We start from the raw sequence: 12,828 nt of genomic DNA on the forward strand, positions 1-12,828 counted from the left end.
TTACCATCTTCATGTTCAGAGGATGAAACCTCCTCTGAAGTCTGAACGCTTTACGTTCTTTAGAACAACAAAGAGTTCAAATATGTGGTTAGTGTGAATCCTGTTCCACCTGTAATCATCAATAAAGTTTCTACACTTGATCTGAATCCCTCTTTCTGTCTGCTGTTGTGTTTTATTGAACCAATCACGCCTCCCCGTCTCCCTGCTCGCTCTCTACCCGTTTATACCCGAGTTTATACTGAGAGTTTGTCGTTGTCCGTTGTGAGTAGAGCTGTGCATCTTCACTGGTCTTACGATTCGATTCCATATCACGATGCATCACAATTCATCCTCAATTTTCTATACTGCACATGGCTACTTTTTCATAAACAGAGACAAACAGTCTTATGATTATGAACTCCTTTTGTATAACTTAAAAAAGTGATTTAGACAACAATGTCATTATCAATATCTTTACATTGTAAGCTAAAATTAATACATTATAAAGGTAGCCTACAGTATAGGTAAAAAGTAGGCTGTAAGTGTTTTTGTGTTTAGTTTATTATAAGAGAGAAAGATGTTTTTAAGTCTCTGTGTGTTTAGTTTATTATAAGAGAGAAAGATGTTTTTTAGTCACTTTGTGTTTCATCGAACGAACGCAGCTTTAGTGGAGGTGATTCTCGATGACGCTGTGTCGGGAGTCAACTGTGTTTACAGCCGCTCACTTCATCCCGACTCACCGCCACAGCCCCCTTCTTTTAGGCCCTTTTTCAAACCGGCCACTGCACCCTCTCCCTGCCCACTACCCCTCCGTTTGCGCGTCCTCGCGGAGGGTCCTCCATATTAAGGTCGTCCCAAACCAATTAGCGGGGAGTGGTAGTGGGTTATGAAACCCTCCACCAGCGAGTGTGCACCGATGCCGACTTTCGGATCACATGCAACGCCTCTTGTGTCCGGTCGTCATGGAGACAGCAACATGTGAGTTCAAACACTGCTCCAACTAAGATAGACATTTAATATCATCATACAGACGTTAACAACTTCAAATGTGTTTTGTATTGAGGATCAAATATATGTTTATTTATTGTAAAGTGTTTTATATTTACAGGGACTGTTGCAAAAACAAAAGAATATTAAATCATGTTGCAGACAACTTTTCGCTGTTAATATTTATTTCTTATTTTTCTACTTTTGATTTCTTTTGTGAAATCTCAATTCAACAACAATAAAAAATACACTTTTTGCTGCTCTGATGTTCAGCAATATTATCCTTGTCTTTGCATTAATTTAGGACATCCTGATCTAAAAATTACAATAAATGAACTGAAATTATAAATTACAATAAACAGTGTAGACTCAATCTAATGGTTTTGTTATAAGTCTACACTAATATAACTAAAGAAGAAGAATCTAGGCTACATAAATATTTTTACAGAATGCATTAGCTACAAAAAAAAGCCTTTTTCGCAAGATACCGCTGAGTAACCATGGTAACACACAGTTCCTGTTTCCGTGTGAGAGAGGGAAGTTTGTCCCAAAGCTTGCTGCTGTATTTCTACCCTACACCTTGATGAAGGAGACTTCATTCAGCTGCGAGTGTCACTTCTGACGGAGTGCACTCCATCACAGAGGGGGAGAGTGTAGGGGTTGGTTTGAAAAAGGGCCTTAGTTATCCTGGACTTAAGACAGCGAGGCATCAGTTTAAACACACCTTTACCTGTGATGAAGATGCTAACCTGAGCTACGGTCGGCTAAAGAGACACCGAGTCAAGTCGTTTCAGCCTGCAGTGGAGCACTGTGGTCTGAGCCTGCAGGACCAACTGACTCTGTTCATAAAGTCAGCAAGACCAGGACCGGGACTCAATTTATGTTGTTTTCTGTCACAAATCCCTCTGTTAGCCTACGTTACTTTCTTTACACACCACTGTGTGTGTTTAGGTAAAACAAACTCACTCAACGCTGCTCAAAACAACCACATTTAGCCTTTTTTTCTAACCCTCGTCAGCATCGATTACTTCCTGTCCCTGCATCGCGATGCATCGATTAAATGATTCATTTCAACAGCCCTAGTTGTAAGCGATCATTTGTGTGTATTTTCAGGATTTACAGCTGACAAAGTTCACTGCCATTAATAAATAAGTAAACATTTCGAAGGTGGTCTACATATTTTCAGATTAGTTTACGCATTTGTGGATCTGTGTACGCATATTCAAATAGTTTTGCCACAATAATAGCTCCATAGTAATGGCACACTCTCTCTTATCTGTATGAGCTCTCTCTCCCTTTTAGAGGTTGTTCTGCAGTTATTACAATAGTAATCAACTAAAACTGCTAAATCTATGATCAAATCTAGCTGCTGCTCTGTGTGACAGGATGATCAAACGTCCATGGTTTCTCTGATATGTTGAAAACCTCAGAAACACTTCAGCATGTGCACAGTGATATAGAAGCTGTGAGCAGATGGGAGCTGTATGCCCAACACTCTGCAGAAACTATTAGTAACTTTAAAAGTTTTAATAACCTGATGGTTTAAATGTGCTGCACAACGCGATCGCACTGTGACACCGTCTGAATGAGACATTTGTGGTACCACTGGAAAGCTGGGAATTTCTACTTTCTCCCACTTTTTAAATTTTTGTTTTAGTGTGGAAGCTAGTTTTTACAGGTTAAGACATAGCGGCGTGCGGGCCTATGTTCAACACGTCATTGGTCACGACAATGCTAGAGACGACTGTCACGTTTGTCTGGAACTAAAACAGTACCATATTATTAATCTTTTTATCATTTTGGCTAAATTTCATATCCATAAAAGTAAATGTGCGAACAGAAAACCCATTTTCAAACATTATTTGAATGAGCTGCGGCAGTACATAAAAACCACCCAGCACTCTGAGAACCCCAAGGCCCTGAAGACTCTTGAATATTATATTTATTTTAATTGTGTAAACTGAAGACCCTTCCATTTCTACCCTTCCCTATGTTTTTACTTGTCTTAGTCTTTGTCAACCCCTGGCATGTTCCTTTGTTTGTTAATCTAACTTTGTAACATTGTCTGTGTTTACAATAAAGTTGTTAAAAAAAAGAGAGAAAAAAAAGACTGTCACGTTTGTTTGCTCAGTTAGCTGATCTATGGCACTTTCCACGCCCCATACACACACAGACACACACACACTCTCTCACCAGTGGAGGTCTGGGTGTGTGTGGTTGTCTGATGGACTCACACACAATAATAAAAAGTCCTTAAGAAGCATCAGAAAATAAAGTAGTCTGCTTAGTTGACTTCAGACTTTTCTGGGCATGTCTCTCTCTCTCTGCTGTTACTCAGGGAATGCGCTGTGACCGTGCTGCATTCAGGGGTGCTCAGACAATGAGCGATGCATTCAGGTGCGCTCAGAAACGGGAGTTGCAGGAACAAAAACTAAGCTGGACAGACCGTTACAAGTTGAAATAATAGTTGTTACATTGACTGCTGTCATTAAAAGAAACACATGAACACCATTATTCCTTTAAGTATCTGTGGCGCTGTCCGACTCCCCTCCAGAGCTCTAAACCGAGGGGAAACACTGCTTTCCATGGCCTAAATACTCTTACATGATTAAAAACCATTCTTAATCTCCGGTGAGGCTGCAGACGTTTGAAGTTCACCTTTAGTGATATAAAACCTTCCAGGTGTTCTTCTATCTTCAGGCTGACTCACAAATTGTCTTCAAAACTTCAAGCTGCAGGAAGAGAAATGAGACTGTTCTCTGTGTTCCTGCTCTGAAGAAGCTCCGCCCCCTCACCTGTCTCACCTGAGACAAACCAGGAAACAGGTTATTCTGCCTCACCCTGAAGAGACACACACACGCTGACAGACGGACCGACCTGCAGACACAAACCAGCACGACTTCCACTGAGAGAGGACAGGAGGAGGAGGAGGGAATACTGGGAGTACTTGTTATACTGGGATACTGGGAATACTAACACTTCAACCTGCTGCTGAATCCACAAACTGAACGAGAGTTTCAAAGTGAAAGTAACTCTCAGGGACGGGGAGTGGCTTCCTGTTTTTTTCTGCTGCGTGTTTTGACTCTGAGATAAAATGGCGTCTAAGTTTGAGGAAGATCTGAGCTGTCCGATCTGCCTCGATATCTTTAAAGATCCAGTGATGCTGTCCTGCAGCCACAGCTTCTGTAGAGAGTGTGTGAAGGACTGCTGGAAGGAGAAGAAGAACCAGGAGTGTCCACTCTGTAAGAGGAGACATCCAAAGGGATTACCGACTAACTTTGCTTTAAAGAACCTGAGTGAGAGTTTTGTGCAGGAGAGAGATCAGAGAGCTTCAGAGGATCTCTGCAGTCTGCACTCTGAGAAACTCAAACTCTTCTGTCTGGACCATCAGGAGCCGGTGTGTGTCGTCTGCAGAGATTCAAAAAAACACACCAACCACAGATTCCGACCCATCGATGAAGCTGCTCAAGAACACAAGAAGAAACTTCAGGAAACTCTGGAGCCGGTAAAGAAGAAGTTAAATGTTTTTAAAGAAGTTAAAGTGAAGTTTGATCAAACAGCAGAAGACATTCAGGTCCAGGCCCGACACACAGAGAGGCAGATTAAGGAGCAGTTTAAGAAGCTTCACCAGTTTCTAGAAGAGGAAGAGGAGGCCAGGCTGTGTGCACTGAGGGAGGAAGAGGAGCAGAAGAGTCAGAGGATGAAGGAGGAGATGGAGGCTCTGAGCAGAGAGATAGCAGCTCTTTCACACACAGTCAGAGACACAGAGGACGAGCTGAGAGCTGAAGACGTCTCATTCCTGAAAAACTACAAGGCTGCAGTGGAAAGAGTCCAGCAGCGCCCCCTGCTGGAGGATCCACAGCTGCCCTCAGGAGCTCTGATAGACCAGGCTAAACACCTGGGCAACCTGAGCTTCAACATCTGGAACAAGATGAAGGACATGGTCTCCTACAGTCCGGTCATTCTGGATCCAAACACTGCTTATCCAGTCCTCTTCCTGTCTGAAGATCTGAACGGTGTGACACTAGGAGAGAGACAGCAGCTTCCTGATAATCCAGAGAGGTTTGATTCTTATTGGTCTGTCCTGGGCTCTGAGGGCTTTAACTCAGGGACTCACAGCTGGGACGTCCACGTTGGAGACAGTACATGCTGGGGACTGGGTGTGTTAGCAGAGTCTGGACAGAGGAAGGGAGTCATAGAGTCTGGACGTTGGTCAATATGGTTCATTGGTGGTAAATACAAAGCACGCTCCTCATCACATCTAGTCACTGAACTCTCAGTGAAGAAGAATCCTCAGAGGATCAGAGTGAATCTGGACTGTAACAGAGGAGAGCTGTCGTTCTCTGATCCTGATACTAACACACACATACACACACACACACACACTTTCACTGAGAGGATGTTTCCATTCATTATCACTGGGAATAAACTGAAGATTTTACCAGAGAAGATCTAATACATGATGAAGATGATGATGATGATGATGAAGGTGATGATGAAGGTGATGATTATGATGATTATGATGAAGATGATGATGAAGGTGATGATGAAGGTGATGATGATAAAGGTATGATGATGAAGGTGATGGTGATAAAGGTGATGATGATGAAGGTGATGGTGATGAAGATGATGATGATGATGATTGATGATGATGATGACGATGAAGATGTTGGTGATGATGATGATGTTGGTGATGATGATGATGTTGGTGATGATGATGATGTTGGTGATGATGACGATGATGATGAAGGTGATGGTGATGAAGATGATGATGAAGATGATGATGATTTATGATGATGATGGTGATGAAGATGATGATGATGATGATGAAGGTAATGATGAAGATGATGATGATGATGGTGATGTTGTTGATGATGATGATGATGATGATGATCCTGATGAGGTGATGTTGATAAAGATGATGATGATGATGATGATGTTGATGTTGATGAAGATGATGATGATGATAATGATGATGATGATGATAATGATAATGATGATGATGATGATGGTGATGTTGATAAAGATGATGATGATGATGTTGATGTTGATGAAGATGATGATGATGATGAAGGTGATGTTGATGATGATGATGATGAAGATGATGATGAAGGTCATGTTGATGAAGATGATGATGATGATGATGATGATGATGATGATGATTAGGAGGAAGGTGTTCAGAATCTTCGTCTCTGATTCTTTTAGGATTGTTTTGATTGCGTTGTCATGGTGATTTTGTTCATTATAACTTTGAGTATAATTCGACAGCAGGTAAAATCTCGATCCTGATTGGTCGGTTTGTTGGAGTCTCTTTAAATATAATCTGCTCAGCGTGTTAACTGGTTAACTGTCGTCTCTTTTTCACTTGAACTCTGAGGAGTCCCTGAAGGCATCATCGTCTGTATCTCTGTGTGCTGGAGTTATTACCCTGCAGGGAGAGATTATAATCTGCACACGGTGATCTGAAATCACTCCACAGTAGAATAATAACTTCAGCTCACCACGTTTCACTCTTCTTACAAAATCGTAGTTCCATCTTTAATCTTGTTTTCATGGACAACACCCCCCACCCTCTGCACAGCACCTTCAGCAGGCAGAGGAGTGTGTTCAGTGTTCCACAGACAGACTCAACAACTCTTTTGTCCCCCTGGCCATACGTCTGTACAACACCTCACGGTTATGGCAGGGGGAACGCACACACTCGGACTAAATCTTCCTTTTTTCCATTTCCCATCTGCACAGCAGTCCCAAGAGTCAGCCTCTAGTTGGACACTTTAATACTAACACACTCATTTAAATCACACCTTTAATGTTTGCACTGACTGTTATTCAATGTCTGTTTTTTGATCATTTTTTAAACATTGCTGTACATATATAAACAACACAACTTCAGACACTTCTTTTTATTTTTTATATTCAGGTGTAATTACAGATTTTTTTCCTCAACTGTTTATAGGTTTTTGTTTAAATGTCACATATATTTTCATCCCTGTATGGGTTATGTACACTTCTTGTATACGTCTATTTTTTAATTGCACAGTTTAAGTTTGATTCATCTCGGGGTATTCTTTAAATCTTTTTTTGTGGTTTTGTGGTTTAATTTGTAACAAATGTCAGCTGTTCTGTGTTGGAGTCATCCTGCAGCTTCATTCTGTAAAGGTACGGCTCCGTGGGTTTGTTATCATGTTTGAAATGTCAAATATAAGACCTGAAGACTGTCCATATTTCTTTACCATCTTCATGTTCAGAGGATGAAACCTCCTCTGAAGTCTGAACGCTTTACGTTCTTTAGAACAACAAAGAGTTCAAATATGTGGTTAGTGTGAATCCTGTTCCACCTGTAATCATCAATAAAGTTTCTACACTTGATCTGAATCCCTCTTTCTGTCTGCTGTTGTGTTTTATTGAACCAATCACGCCTCCCCGTCTCCCTGCTCGCTCTCTACCCGTTTATACCCGAGTTTATACTGAGAGTTTGTCGTTGTCCGTTGTGAGTAGAGCTGTGCATCTTCACTGGTCTTACGATTCGATTCCATATCACGATGCATCACGATTCATCCTCAATTTTCTATATTACTGCACATGGCTACTTTTTCATAAACAGAGACAAACAGTCTTATAAATATGAACTCCTTTTGTAAAACTTAAAAAAGTGATTTAGACAACAATGTCATTATCAATATCTATCTACATTGTAAGTTAAAATTAATACATTATAAAGGTAGCCTACACTATAGGTAAAAAGTAGGCTATAAGTGTTTTTGTGTTTAGTTTATTATCAGAGAGAAAGATGTTTTTAAGTCTCTGTGTGTTTAGTTTATGATAAGAGAGAAAGATGTTTTTAAGTCACTGTGTGTTTAGTTTATTATAAGAGAGAAAGATGTTTTTAAGTCACTGTGTGTTTAGTTTATTATAAGAGAGATAGATGTTTTTAAGTCTCTGTGTGTTTAGTTTATGATAAGAGAGAAAGATGTTTTTAAGTCACTGTGTGTTTAGTTTATTATAAGAGAGAAAGATGTTTTTAAGTCACTGTGTGTTTAGTTTATTATAAGAGAGAAAGATGTTTTTAAGTCTCTGTGTGTTTAGTTTATTATAAGAGAGAAAGATGTTTTTAAGTCTCTGTGTGTTTAGTTTATTATACTGGAGAAAGATGTTTTTAAGTCTCTGTGTGTTTAGTTTATTATACTAGAGAAAGATGTTTTTAAGTCTCTGTGTGTTTAGTTTATTATACTAGAGAAAGATGTTTTTAAGTCTCTGTGTGTTTAGTTTATTATCAGAGAGAAAGATGTTTTTAAGTCTCTGTGTGTTTAGTTTATTATCAGAGAGAAAGATGTTTTTAAGTCTCTGTGTGTTTAGTTTATTATAAGAAAGATGTTTTTAAGTCACTGTGTGTTTAGTTTATTATCAGAGAGAAAGATGTTTTTAAGTCTCTGTGTGTTTAGTTTATTATAAGAGAGAAAGATGTTTTTAAGTCTCTGTGTGTTTAGTTTATTATACTAGAGAAAGATGTTTTTAAGTCTCTGTGTGTTTAGTTTATTATAAGAGAGAAAGATGTTTTTAAGTCTCTGTGTGTTTAGTTTATTATAAGAGAGAAAGATGTTTTTAAGTCTCTGTGTGTTTAGTTTATTATACTAGAGAAAGATGTTTTTAAGTCTCTGTGTGTTTAGTTTATTATAAGAGAGAAAGATGTTTTTAAGTCTCTTTGTGTTTAGTTTATTATAAGAAAGAAAGATGTTTTTAAGTCTCTGTGTGTTTAGTTTATTATACTGGAGAAAGATGTTTTTAAGTCTCTGTGTGTTTAGTTTATTATACTAGAGAAAGATGTTTTTAAGTCTCTGTGTGTTTAGTTTATTATACTAGAGAAAGATGTTTTTAAGTCTCTGTGTGTTTAGTTTATTATACTAGAGAAAGATGTTTTTAAGTCTCTGTGTGTTTAGTTTATTATACTAGAGAAAGATGTTTTTAAGTCATTGTGTGTTTAGTTTATTATACTAGAGAAAGATGTTTTTAAGTCTCTGTGTGTTTAGTTTATTATAAGAGAGAAAGATGTTTTTAAGTCAGTGTGTTCAGTTTATTATAAGAAAGATGTTTTTAAGTCTCTGTGTGTTTAGTTTATTATAAGAGAGAAATATGTTTTTAAGTCTCTGTGTGTTTAGTTTATTATAAGAGAGAAATATGTTTTTAAGTCTCTGTGTGTTTAGTTTATTATACGAGAGAAAGATGTTTTTAAGTCTCTGTGTGTTTAGTTTATTATAAGAGAGAAAGATGTTTTTAAGTCAGTGTGTTTAGTTTATTATAAGAAAGATGTTTTTAAGTCTCTGTGTGTTTAGTTTATTATAAGAGAGAAATATGTTTTTAAGTCTCTGTGTGTTTAGTTTATTATAAGAGAGAAAGATGTTTTTAAGTCTCTGTGTGTTTAGTTTATTATAAGAGAGAAAGATGTTTTTAAGTCTCTGTGTGTTTAGTTTATTATAAGAGAGAAAGATGTTTTTAAGTCACTGTGTGTTTAGTTTATTATACTAGAGAAAGATGTTTTTAAGTCTCTGTGTGTTTAGTTTATTATACTAGAGAAAGATGTTTTTAAGTCACTGTGTGTTTAGTTTATTATACTAGAGAAAGATGTTTTTAAGTCTCTGTGTGTTTAGTTTATTATACTAGTGTGATGACCCCTCCCTTTCTGCTCCCACTCTGTCTATCTGTCTGTCTTTGTGTTTCCTGTCTCACAGCCTTGTGTTCTAAACAGGTGATTGGAGTTGGGATGTGAGTGGAGCTGGGAGGGTCGTCAGCTGGTGCCTGTCAAGCTGAGTATGCCTACAGAAGGTTATTTAGGCCTGCCCAAGAGATGTGCTCACTCTCTCAGCTGGAGCATCTGCACATTTTTGTCTACGGTCAAACTGGATGACCTTCATATATGTGTGACCCTTTTGTTGATTAAATTATTATTTGAACGAGTAATTCTGTGTGGCCTCCCTCCTTTGTTACCTGCCATGAGCCAGGTGGTAACAAATGGGGGCTCGTCTGGGATCTTTTTTTCATGCCAGGATGGTTATACTTCTACGTTGCTTGAGGGAGTTTTTCACACAGAAAGATTGATTGCACTGGTTTTCAGGGATGGAGAAGTCTTGTTAGTGGCTGTCTTTATTTGTGCAAATGTTTCTTCATAGACTGTGGCCAGTTAATGTCAAAGTGAAAGTGTGTTTTCATGAACTTCCAACAAGACTAGCTGCTCAGGCATTTGGAACCCTAATTCCTGTTAGGCATTAGCAATGGTGGGCACAAGCTTTCCCCATTGATATTTTTTGTTTTAATTTGTTATTTTTGTGCAGGAGGTGGTTAGAGCATTGCTCGGGGGCACTTCCAGAACTGTCTAGGTGACAATCAGCTTGCTGGGGATCAACAGAGTTGCTGGGCTCAGTGCTTAATTCATCCTGCCGCTGACCTGCTCGAAGACTAGGGTTAAGTGAGGCAGTTAGTTTTGGTTAAGCAGTCAGCTAGAGGGATTAGGTTCCATAGTAAAGCTGCCTGTCATTGTGTGGAAGTGATTGGAAAACTTTGGGGTAAATTTGCTTTTCTGGCCTGTCTACAAAGTTAAAAAAAATAAAATAAAAGGTTCACTGCTGAGCTTTGTAGCCCTTTAGTGGGGTAAATGTTGGAAGAATGGCATCAATTGAAGAGTTTATTCAGTTTCCAAGTGAGGAGTTGTGAAACTCTTATGAAAAAACCACCAGTAGCTGATCTTTATTGTGTTGATCTTTCAAAACAATTAAGTAAAGATGAACTGCTGGCAACGTTAAAGGCCCACTTAATAGATAAAAAAGTTTTGTCTTTCGAGGAGAGGAGTACAAGTGCGCAGATAGATATGACAGGTGTGTCTAATGTTTTTCCCAATGTGAGTGTGTCAGGTAAAGTGTCTCATACAACTCCAGTGTTAACTGGTATTGGGGGTGGACTGACTTTTGATCAACAGAAACAGCTTCTTTTGAAGGAACAACAACATGCTCTGGAGATGGAAAGGTTAAGACAAGAGGCCATTCTTGTGCAGTCCAAACACCAGTTTGAGTTGGAGAGATATAAACTTGAACTTATAAGTGAGGGAAAGCTTCCAGCTGAGTCAGCAAATGTTTCTCTTCCACAGTCATTTGATGTCTCTGTTAATTTGAGGTTAGTGCCGAGGTTTAATGAAAGGGACCCTGACATTTTCTTTGTGTTATTTGAGCGGTTAGCTGAGGCAAGAAATTGGTCAGACGCTGAACGTACCCTGCTTCTTCAATGTGTTCTTACTGGCAAGGCCCAGGAGGCTTTCTCAGCTTTGAGTGTTAGCGATAGTGTTAGCTATCAGCTGGCTAAAGCTGCTGTGCTAAGAACGTACGAGCTAGTACCTGAAGCATATCGACAGAGATTCAGATTCATACGGAAAGAAAAACAGTCCTACACTGAATTTGCTCGCAACCTAGCAGCCCCTTTTAACCGTTGGTGTACTGCGTCTCAAGTAGTGTCATTGGAGGATTTGCAGGAGTTGATTTTACTTGAGCAGTTTAAAAACACTTTACCTGACCGCATTGCTACTTACTTAAATGAACAGAAGGTAAGCAAGGTTTCAGAAGCGGCCAAATTGGCAGATGAGTTTACATTGACCCACAAGGTGTCTTTCGTTGAGAGCAGGGGTCGTGCAGACTCTAGCCCGGGGGAAAGACAGGCTGGGGCAACCTCCAGTAAGGGTTGGTCAGAAGGGTCAGATAAGTTTTCAGGGAAAACTGACCATAGCTCACAGGGAAAGTTTGACAATAGTCGTGTCTGTAACTACTGCCAAGGTAAAGGTCACTGGAGGAATGAGTGTCCAGTGTTAAGGAAAAAGCTAAAGCTTGGGGGGTTATCAGCAAAGCCATCTGGGGCTGCTGTGTCTTTAAGTTATGTAGAGAAGGCTTGTGCTATAGCTGCAGTACAGGCACTAACAAAGCCTTCAACAGGGTCTGTGATCACGGTTGCTGATATGGAACACGGTCAGACAGAAACTATTGACCCGGGTTATGAAGCGTTTGTCTCTGAGGGATATGTTTCAGTAGTTGGAAGTGAGAACAGAGTTAAAGTTAACATTTTAAGAGATTCAGGAGCACTGGATTCATTTATCATGGATTCAGTGTTACCGTTCTCTTCTATGACAGACACTGGTTCCTGTGTAGATGTCAGAGGAATGGGTTTAACTGTTTTCTCTGCTCCTCAACATAGACTAACACTGTCATCTGACCTGGTGAAAGGGGACATGGTAATGGGAGTGCGTCCATCTTTACCCATGTCTGGTGTCCAGGTAATCCTGGGAAATGACCTGGCGGGAAATTGGGTATGGCCTAATGTTCCTGCACAGGTGAAACCTCCAGACACTCGGATGGAAGCTTCTGAAAAAACATCTACTTTAGTGATTCCTACGGGAGCAGTGACACGTGCTATGAGCCGTGATGGTGGTGGGTCAGACTTTATAGTTCTAGTTAAGAAGAAAGAATTGTTTTTTCCCCTGCCTGCTTTTCCTTTGCCTGTGTCTTACAGGAACAAAGAAATGATCCATCACTGTAGGATCTATTCAGGCAGGTTCTTCCAGATGACGAGGTGGTGAGTACAGTACATGGTTATTGTCTTAGAGATGGCATCTTGGTAAGGAAGTGGGTTCCTCAAGGAGACCGTTTTGGGGGGGAGGAAGTGTTGCAGATTGTTTTGCCCACTAAATTACACTCGGCTGTTCTTCAGACTGCTCGCGGTTGCATTGCGGGCCATTTAGGGGTAAAGAAAACCTATGATAGGGTGCTGCGTCGCTTTTACTGGCCTCGATTAAAAAGGGACATTTCTGCCTTTATTAAAACCTGCCACACC

The 12,828-nt window shown here is 39.7% G+C and overlaps 1 protein-coding gene across 1 annotated transcript; it reads left to right on the top strand.

The window, feature by feature from the left end:
- The first annotated feature begins 3,153 nt into the window (after positions 1 to 3,153).
- On the top strand, positions 3,154 to 7,341 carry LOC114918380 (nuclear factor 7, brain-like). The gene has a single exon (XM_029275968.2). It carries the CDS (start codon positions 4,061 to 4,063, stop codon positions 5,420 to 5,422), a length of 1,362 nt encoding a protein of 453 aa, XP_029131801.2. The 5' UTR covers positions 3,154 to 4,060; the 3' UTR covers positions 5,423 to 7,341.
- The last annotated feature ends 5,487 nt before the right edge of the window (positions 7,342 to 12,828 follow it).

The sequence above is a fragment of the Labrus bergylta genome, chromosome 8 (assembly GCF_963930695.1).
Source record: "Labrus bergylta chromosome 8, fLabBer1.1, whole genome shotgun sequence".
In the NCBI taxonomy this organism is placed as follows: Eukaryota; Metazoa; Chordata; class Actinopteri; order Labriformes; family Labridae; genus Labrus; species Labrus bergylta.

What these genes read in the sequence shown, in the direction of transcription:
- LOC114918380 (XM_029275968.2), top strand. Translation starts at nt 4,061, where the DNA reads ATGGCGTCTAAGTTTGAGGAAGATCTGAGCTGTCCGATCTGCCTCGAT.